The sequence below is a fragment of the Macrobrachium nipponense genome, chromosome 12, assembly GCF_015104395.2.
Source record: "Macrobrachium nipponense isolate FS-2020 chromosome 12, ASM1510439v2, whole genome shotgun sequence".
NCBI lineage: Eukaryota > Metazoa > Arthropoda > Malacostraca > Decapoda > Palaemonidae > Macrobrachium > Macrobrachium nipponense.
In genome coordinates, this window is record NC_087205.1 from 26,585,310 (window position 1) to 26,595,309 (window position 10,000).

The 10,000-nt window shown below is 37.1% G+C and overlaps 1 protein-coding gene across 1 annotated transcript; it reads left to right on the forward strand.

The window, feature by feature from the left end:
• The first annotated feature begins 147 nt into the window (after positions 1 to 147).
• Positions 148 to 5,175, forward strand: LOC135224434 (gamma-butyrobetaine dioxygenase-like). The gene is made up of 5 exons (XM_064263422.1): positions 148 to 312; positions 1,597 to 1,702; positions 2,716 to 2,903; positions 3,350 to 3,469; positions 4,098 to 5,175. Exons 1-5 carry the CDS (start codon positions 235 to 237, stop codon positions 4,104 to 4,106), a joined length of 501 nt encoding a protein of 166 aa, XP_064119492.1. The 5' UTR covers positions 148 to 234; the 3' UTR covers positions 4,107 to 5,175.
• Positions 5,176 to 10,000: the final 4,825 nt, after the last annotated feature.

Here is a 10,000-nt window from a genome sequence, read left to right on the forward strand (position 1 = left end):
TAACAGATCAATGAAGAGCTACGTCACCATCACCAGAGAAAGAAAGGCGGGGAAGAGAGAGAGCGAAAACTTTTGGTAATGCACATTTAATCCCGCATGGCAACCTTCTTAGAAAGGCGGGGATATAAATACTCCGAAAATGTCTACGTGACCCATTGAACACCGTGTCCTCAGAGAGTGTGGTCTGTTGCAGTTTGTATTTCTGAAGGGAAAAACTTTGTTAAAGTGTTGAAAATGGCTGTAAACTGTCAACGTACGTCCAGAGCAATGCTGGCTTGTGCAGCTGCGTTGAAAAAAGGAATAAGTCAACAGGTAAGAGACATTTCTTCCATTTCCAGCGCTTGACCGATGTTTCCCTACATAACCGGTAGCCTTATCTTGATTCGTGTTTTAATACTGGATTAATGTTTGATTGAAATGTTTAATCTTTGCAATAGATGTTTAAGCGATTTTCATTCCTTGATAAACGTCAAGAGAGACATCGCACGTGGGTTTAAAATCGATATTACACCCTCGCCTCTCTCAAGTCACGTACGCCACTCGAGCGACGGGAAAATGCCGATTTTCTAATGTTTTTGTTTTACTTTAGTATGTTTTTATTTACTGTTTGCAATGTTTTTATCGTTATCTTTCTCCCTCCTCTATTTATGACCCAACTCAGTAATTTACTATTGCATGGAGATGTCCAACCAATTACTCAATTAACTGCGATATCTTCCCTTTTTGACAGTCGCTCCCCTGGCAACAAGACGGCCGCCTTGGTCCCCCCCCCCTCTCTCTCTCTCTCTCCCCTTCATCCCCCCTAACCCACCACTGTGATATGGTGCTCCCTCCCCCGTTTCGGCCTGCGGGCAGGTCGATGAATGACCTCTATCAGTCTTCCTTGGTTCACCTGCATATTGATACATGGCTGCGACATTGTTTTTTTTTTTTTATATATAGTCCGTTACCTAAGAGTATATAGTAAGGATATATTTAATGAGTTTGTTCGTACGTTTATGCCATTTTCTATGCTTTTTCGAAGTATTTTGTTTTATTTGATTTTTCGTAGGTTTATGCCTCTCCATACTTTTTCTTTTTTTTCTTTTTAATGGAAAACTAAGCATTCAGTACTCGGATTTAGGTGTTTACATAACCATGAATTTTTAGAATTAATTCTTAGAATTAAGGCTTTAAAATAACTAAATATATTGCAGTATTAAATTAAATATTCATACTTAGTCTAGTTTTTATTTTTATCCATTAAGACTGATAATTTCATTTATTGCCGTATCGTTACATAAACACCTTGCCTTCTATTTTAATTTAAATATTCATAGAGTCTTAATATTTTTTTTTCCATTGAAGACATTGATAATTTTATATATTGCAGTATTATTACATAAACCCCTTGCATTCCATTGTTTTAATTTAAATATTCATAGTCTTAATAAATTTTTTGCCAGTAATCGAATTCTTTGGTGTGTCGCACGGCTGATGATGATCAATCAGTATTTGGTATTATTTCAAAGCCGCCAGTATATCTTTTTAAGATATACTTATATCCTTAGTGTTAAAGATGATAGTGGATCTTGAAGATTTTTCTTTTCTTTTCAGGTACGGCACAAGAGCCACGCTACGTCTAGTCACATTAACGCCCGTAGCCTCAGTTTGGCATCGAACGCCTGGCAACAGCTGGCCCTCAAGGAAGAGCCAATTCCAGGTAAGGAAATTAGTCTTATTTTTTCTTTAAATAATGGAATTTAACATTTTAACTAGTGTTCATTTATAGTCTCTCTATTGAGAGACTATTTAAACATTCCATTTCACAAGTATCGATGCAGTATGTATATAGGTTAACATTAAGGTAGCAGGTAGAGTTACTGTCACCTCCCCCCCCCCCCCCCCCCCCGGCCGGCCACCAGTACCCAACAATCTCCTCCTTATATGGGAAGGACTATCCATAGTAGGGATCCTTGGCGCCAGCCAGCCCCCACCCCCCCTCCCTCTGCATACCCCTTCCCAATTGAAATGACTGGCGATGCCCACTGGGTCATTGACGCCTTGTGAAAGTTACAACTTGGGTTAGATTGTTCTTGGCATCTTGGTTAAGTTTCCAAGAGTGGCTTTTAATATGTGGATTTATACCTTTTACTCAGAATAGTACTATTAGGTAAATAACTATGGGATTTTACCAGCTTATGTGAACTTTGGGAATTAGACCACCCAATTTTATCTCTACTCAATTCGTAATGGTTAACCCTACGCCGAAGGTTATGCCCGTTTTGAGTCTCTTGCCCCGGGGGCATATAATTGTACTTCACGCTCTTGTTACGTAACTGTACTCTCTCTCTCTCTCTCTCTCTCTCTCTCTCTCTCTCTCTCTCTCTCTCTCTCTCCACACACATTACATTTTGGGTATATTTTACCAGAGTACCTACTAGAATACCAATCTCTCTCTCTCTCTCTCTCTCTCTCTCTCTCTCTCTCTCTCTCTCTCTCTCTCTCTCTCTCTCCGATATTACATTTTGGATATATTTTACTAGATTACTTACTTGGTATTCTCTCTCTCTCTCTCTCTCTCTCTCTCTCTCTCTCTCTCTCTCTCTACATTTTGGGTATATTTTCCTCTAGTACTATGGATACCAAAACTCGATATTGGAGGCAGTCTTTTATGTTTAATATTCCTCCCCATGTTTAAGAAACCTTTTTACATTGAATTTCTTTTGTTTCCAGACAACGCCGTTGCTTGGGCCTCCACCGAGCGCGGATTCCTGAGGGTGGAATTCGGGGACGGCACCTTCAGTGACATGCCCTACGCCTGGCTCAGGAACAGGTGCAAGTGCTCTAAGTGCTCAAGGTTTCTCTCTCTGGATAGCTACGATAGAGAAACTGATCATGACGTCCACCCTGAAATCATTCAGGTAAATTTTTCTTGAAGCTTGATCTCCAGTAGGCCTACAGGACCTAGAACTTGATCTCCAGTAGGCCTATGGGACTTAAATCTGATCTCCAGTAGGCCTATGGGACCTAGAACTGATCTCCAGTCTTTCAGTGGATCTTTCTTTTATTGTTTACAGGGATGATTATTGGTTTAAGCGTCTTAGTTGAGCATAAGAATCAAGTTCTTAAAGTTGTAGTCCTTCCGAGGATACTGAATAGAATATTGAATAATTGCTTAAGACAAAGTAATCTAACATACAAATAGTCAGTTAATCTTTAAATTAGTTTAAGCAGCTGTTTTTAATAATTACTAAAGGAGTTTGTCATCTTGCAAACAAATTGTCAGATATTAAGTTTTTTTTAGTTTGTTAATTTTCACGAACTTTTTAAGATTGGTTTGAACTTCACAAATCCTGTTTTCTTACAGAGGACTGATTCAGGATTGGTCATCGATTGGAGTGACGGTCATATCAGCAAGTATTCTGCTGATTGGCTGAGGTCGGCAATTTTCATTCCACCATACTGCGATGTTCACACATATGCCGAGGTGAGTAGAATGCAGCATTATATATATATAATATAATATATATATATATATAATAATATATATGATATAATATAATAATGGATATATGTATATATGTATATATGTCCTACCAAATATGTACTATATATATACATATATATATACATACATATTATACAGAATAACATACATACAAACCAAAGTGTTTTTTAATATCGGTCCCTGTTGTCACTTGGAACTTAATTTTTTTTTTCGTTTCGGGAGGTCGGGTATTACTACTTTGCTTATGTGAAATACCTTTCGGCACCGTCTCCTCTCTCTCTCTCTCTCTCTCTCTCTCTCTCTCTCTCTCTTTTTTTTGTCCTTAATTATTTAGTAATTTATAGTACCAGCAAAATGATTGTCCCATTCCTAGTAATTGTTATAAACTCTCTCTCTCTCTCTCTCTCTCTCTCTCTCTCTCTCTCTCTCTCTCTCAACAAATCGTTAGGACACTGTGAATGCACAGTAAAACCTGCTCCTACAGATAAGTGAGCACACGATGTCTCCTCTTAGGATGGACTAACAAGTCTTTAAAACATCCTAATCCTTGTAACTTTCTCTGTTGGCGAAATTGTTTGTAAAACGGCCATCCTTTTCGTTCTTCCAGGCGACGTGAACAACTTCGACCACAGCTTCATAGCTGGGAGGTGAAAGACCACATCCTGGCCACACAAGATCTTCACCCAACGTTTGAGAAGTTGAAATGATTTTGTTCCTGTGGAATGAATTATATTTGGCGCCCAGCTCTTGAGGTCGGAGATACCAGGTATAGCAGATCTGTATCTTCCCCCCGAGAGAGCGCGCAGGCACGCACATACACACATGCTTGATGATGAAGAACGAGATTTGTCTTCATAACAGTATTTTGGCGAAGTGAGGCACCATGATGATAATCGTTCGTTTGGCTTGGCCGTCCTCAAGAGTATATATCAAAGGATAAGCCATTTGCACTTATTTTTTTGTTCTTTTTTTTACATATATATAGGCTTTTGTTCCATCGACAATCTATATAATTGCATTTGCTGCCTCGTGGACTGTCTTGAAGTTTAGCTGCCTTCTTATGTTTTGTTAATTGTTTTATTTTGTATTTGGGGTTCTTAGAAAGTCTTGGTTTACGGGGTCGAGATGTTTGTTGTTACATTCCAGTAATTCTCAAGCAGGTTTGTTTATATATAGAGACTTTGTTTATATAATAAATAAGACTTCTTTCGAACTGAGTATAGGTGCTAAGAATGTAGCTTCTGACAGGAAGACTTCAAGATTGCAATCAGTCGCTCAGTATTCATGTAGGAGAACATTAATCGAAGCTATAGGTGCAGTTATACAGCTAATCATCCCTGTAATCCTGCTGCTGTCTGTATTCATGTGTTTTGCGAGTTGGTCTTTTCTAAAAATATCCCCTCATACAAGATTTGATTTCTTTTGTTACAGAATTTTTATGTATGCATTGAATGAACCATTGCACATAATTCCATATAAAGCTCAAAAGTCACAAGAATGTTTTGTTTTTGTTAAACGAAAGGTATCTTTATTATTTTTGGGGCTGAAACTGTTGCGTAGGATTATTTAGTGGTGCAAAAGGTGTATATTGTTTTCTAATGTATATTGGAAATTATATGTTGCCTTGACTTCTCTGTTAAAGGCAGTTTTTTTTTCATTTTTTTGTAATAAAGCTCTGAATAGTCTTTTTGTATATGATTGCAAGCCTTTTTCACAAATGGTCATATTACAATTTTGAGGTTTTTTACTACTACTACTACTACTACTACTACTACTACTACTACAGAGAACAGAATTAAAGTGCCGCTAGTGATCGGTTTGAACAAAAAATATCCAAGGTACACTTAAAATTTTTCTATATGTCGAATCGGTTACCCAAAAATGGTTTTAGCTTTTTAATTTTTTTTTTCTCTGTAGTCTTCATACGATCAGAATTTTTTTTTTACGTATTTCGGTCGAGTCGTCCTACAAGGAGTGGAATTTTTTATTTTTTTTATTTTTGCTTCAGTCGGGTTGTCATATTAGGAAGTGGATTTTTTTTGTCTAGTCTTCATATAGAGTGAAAATGTTTTGATCGGAGTTTTGACTTGACCTAGTTAAGCCTAAACATTAACCCTAATAGAGTAATCTTGGAACTTTATACTGCTGTGAAATTAGAAGTCGGCCCTAGGTGAAAATTCTGGTAATTTGAAGTGACTGAACAATTATAAAAGAGTATGAACAACTAGAACACAGAGAAAACTTGCATCAAGGTTTGCTTTTGTGCTTGACAAAGCTAGTTTTCCCGAGGTGATTAGCAAACGCTGTAACTTCCTACATTGAGATAAGATTGTAGTACATTTTTCTGCCACTAGGACTAGATTTTGGCGGTAATGGGGTATGTACTTTATATATTTTCTCACGTACCCTGCAGCGAATAATGTTTTTAAGTCTGTCGATAAGTATGATTGTATATTTGAAAAGCAAAGGCCAAAATACAGGTGGCTGGTAATGAAGTCACAAAAAAAGTCGACAGTTTTGACTACGAAAACAAGTCGCGGGAAATAGTCGCATTTATTTATGATGGCCGGTGATATTCATAGCGTTCCTTGGGGGTCATTACCTTCATGATATATAAACTTTTTTTTTTTTTTTTTGCGGTTATCTTTAACCGGCATGTATACTAGACTCGCCACAAGGTGGATATATACCGGGTGAAAAAAATCCCCAGGGCTGAACACGCCACCAGGTGGATACGTATATAACGGGTAAAAAAATCCCTGGGGCTGAACACGTCACAAGGTGGATAACATACACTAAACACGCCGTGAGGTGGATAGATACCGGGTGAAAAAAAATAAATAAATAAACAAACAAACGGGCTTGTACTAAACACACCGCGAGGCCGGTACCGGGTTAAAAGGCTTTGGGGTCACTATCATATTAATTTGGCTTTTGTGTGTGTGTGTTTTGTGACTTTTTTTTTTTTTTTTTTTTTTTTTACCTGGATTCCAGTTGCTTTAAGAACAGTGCTTCTATTTATGTGAAGCCTGACATGAAATACGAATAAATGAGGAGCTAGTCTCTACGTAGATCATGACAAGTCATTGGCCTGTCAGTGTTTCATGTATCTAGGAGTGCAAGTAGTAGAAAGGTTGTGTGACCCGAGTGACCACGAATAATGTAAAATCTATATGGCATATTTTACACCGGTCAGATATGGCTCCGGGAGAGAGGGGGTGGCTTAAAAAGAAAGAGAGAAAAAAAAAAAAGTCTCACATGGGGCTTAAGCGATACTTCGACGTTCCCGTAGGGGGATAGTGCCGTCAGTGCACCCTCATGTGGTGCACTGTAGGCATTACTTAAGGTTCTTTGCAGCGTGCCTTCAGCCCCTACTGCCACCCCTTTCATTGCTTTTAATGTACCTCCTTTTATATTCTCTTTCTTCCATCTTACTTTCCACCCTCTCCTAACAGTTGATTTATAGTGCAACTGCTTTGAGGTTTTCCTCCTGTTACACCTTTCAAACCTTTCATTCTCAATTAACGTTTCAGCGCTGAATGACCTCATAGGTCCCAGTGCCTGGCCTTTGGCCTAAATACTATATTAAATTCTATTCTCGATTTCTGAATAAAAATGACGGAACTCGAAAACAACATCAGAAAAGTAACACTGAAGCCATAATGAAACAGAAACGAAAAGTTGGAAAAAGACACAGGAATGTTTTAATTGATCAAGGGACTCCTTATACAAAAAAACCACGGAGATAGGACATAAAGAATTCCGGATTTGAGAATATTGTTTCAGAGGGGCGTGCAACACCGCTGTCAAATTCTACTGACTGGAAAGAGAAGCTGATTTTATTTTATGGAAAATTTCTCAATGTTTCAGAAGTAGATTTGGACAATTGAATGATCTTTCATTGCTATAAGAGTGACAGGTTCAATTTCTGATACTAGCACACATATATATACAGAAATTAGGTATGAAAATTCTTCAAGTAACTACTCAGTCTACGGGCGTAACCAGCCTCGTTTCACAGGAAGAACGAGCTCCGTTTCAGGGAATCCCTTCTCACCCCCACCCCCTTCGGAGGGAGGTAGGATGAAACCCCATTATAAACCATCTTAAGGGTCCCCACTATAACCATGCCAAGTTTCATGGCCATCGGACCAGCCGTTTGGCCGTGATTAAATGACAGACAGACGGACATACATAAGCCCATTATATTAAGATGCTAAGAGAGGGAGGAGGACTCTGAAATCGATGACCTTCCTCAAGACTAGAGTTGACAGAAGTAGAAAGGGAAAGTCGACATTGTGATCTAACGGACAATATTTTCTAAGCCTTGCCCCCTTCCCCCTCCCACCATCACCCCCGCCCCACCATCCACCTCAGTCATGAAAACTCTGCATATATGAATATTTTCTCAACACTTTATTTTCCTTAACGTGGCCACAACCCTTCTGTTGCTCCATATCAGCAGATTCGAACTTATCTATAGCTGTACTCAAGTTATCCTATGAACCTGCCTACGGGATAACCATCGGTACTAAAAGGTAAAAGAGCAAAATATAGCCGTCATCTTTATCCACTTTCTCTAGGTATGTATATATACTCGTGTATATATATATATATATATATATATATATATATATATATATATATATATATATATATACATTAAGCTACAAATGCCCTTTCATATCCAATTCGCTCCACCTCGGAATTAATATATTTTCTTTTTCGTATATGTTAACCAAAAGGGAATTTTCAGTTTTATATAACAATTTCGTCCTCTCGTGGATTCGAACCAGCACACAGAGGAGAAATTTGGACTACAGTGAGTGGCGTCTTTACCGACTCGGCCAACAGCGATGGGATAAAAATTCATGTATATATATATAATATATAATATATATATATATATATATATATATATATATATATTATATATACTATTTTTATCAGCACTAATTAGGGATGTCTAAAAAGGTGACGATCACATTTCCGAAATAGACCTTACAACCTGCAATGGCGACCACTCAGCACTTCAAAAGTTATGGAAATGTTTTAATTAATTCGCTAATTAGTTTCTTACTTTGGCTATTTGGGTAACGAACCCCCATTACGTTTTATAGGGATGATGTGTTATAAATAGAGAATCAGTAGGGTTGTTCGGTACGGGAATGAAATGTTCTATGATGGAGATATTTTTGAAATAGTTTCATTTGATTATCTCTACTGGGTTTTCGGTTATGTATTTAGGCAATGTTGGTTCATTATTGAGACAATATTAATGTAGTATATCATCCAAATAACTTTTTTATATTTATAGATAATATATTGTAAATTTGCACTGGAATCTCAGTGTAAATAAAACTGCCATTGATACGTTCGTTTCAGTACAAAAGCCCTATAAGTCCAAAAGTTAAAAAAAAAAAAATCAGTTGAATCAGCACTGGAATCTCACGGTGTTGATAAAACTGTCATTGAAATATTCGTTTCAGTACAAAGGTCCATAACCCCAAAAGTTTAAAAATAAAATGCAATTCTATAGATCTACGCACGAACATACAGGTTGTCCATAAAGTCCCAGTACCATTCTGAGCAATAAATACTTGTAATGGTACTGGGACTTTATGGACACCCTGTATAGTTCATTAATAAAACTTATTGACTGATTAGGGATATAAGATCATTTTAACGAAGTTACCGTCTTTTGTTTTATGTTTTTGCGTTCATTCCCGGTGGACTGATAGTACTAATAATCAGGTTTCTCTCCAAAATTAGACCTTTCGTGGAGGAGGGTTAAAAAAGACGCTGGTCCGTTGGTATAATCGTCAGTGTCGTGGCATGCCAGTCAGATGTCGCGGGTTCGTGTTCTTTCCACAGGCCGATGAAAAATCACTGGTTCTGTATCATGATCAGTAACTTCTGCAGGTTGAGACCAACTTTTTATGGACGCTTGAATCTCAAGGCAATGCCGCCCGTGGATTTGATCCACGTGAATAGGTTTCATCTACTGAAATAATGATGAAATAATACGTATTCCTTCCTTATTCCAGCTTATTTTAGAATAAATCATCAGCTAAGAAAATTCTGAAGTAAAGTAATGAGGCTAAAGTTACAAAGAACTAGTGCGAGCTTCTGTCTTCGTTTTCTTTCAACCAATATTGATTTTCAACTGAGATCAACCTTTTTTTTTTTGATGTAGCTCCAAATTGCCATCATTATGAATATCCAATAATTCTCCTTCTGCGAAAGACCAAAATAGGCCTTAATTGTGCTTCCTGTGTTGTCAGGTCAAGATTTATGAATTGCTCGTCTTTCTCTCTTCTTATAGTTATATATATATATATATATATATATAATATATATATATTATTATATATATATATATAGTATATATATATATATATATATATCATATATATATATATATATATATAATATATGCATTTTTTATCCGCGTTATATTCATAACTTATCTTATGTCGAAATCTACAGTAGTACATTTTTTAAATACTT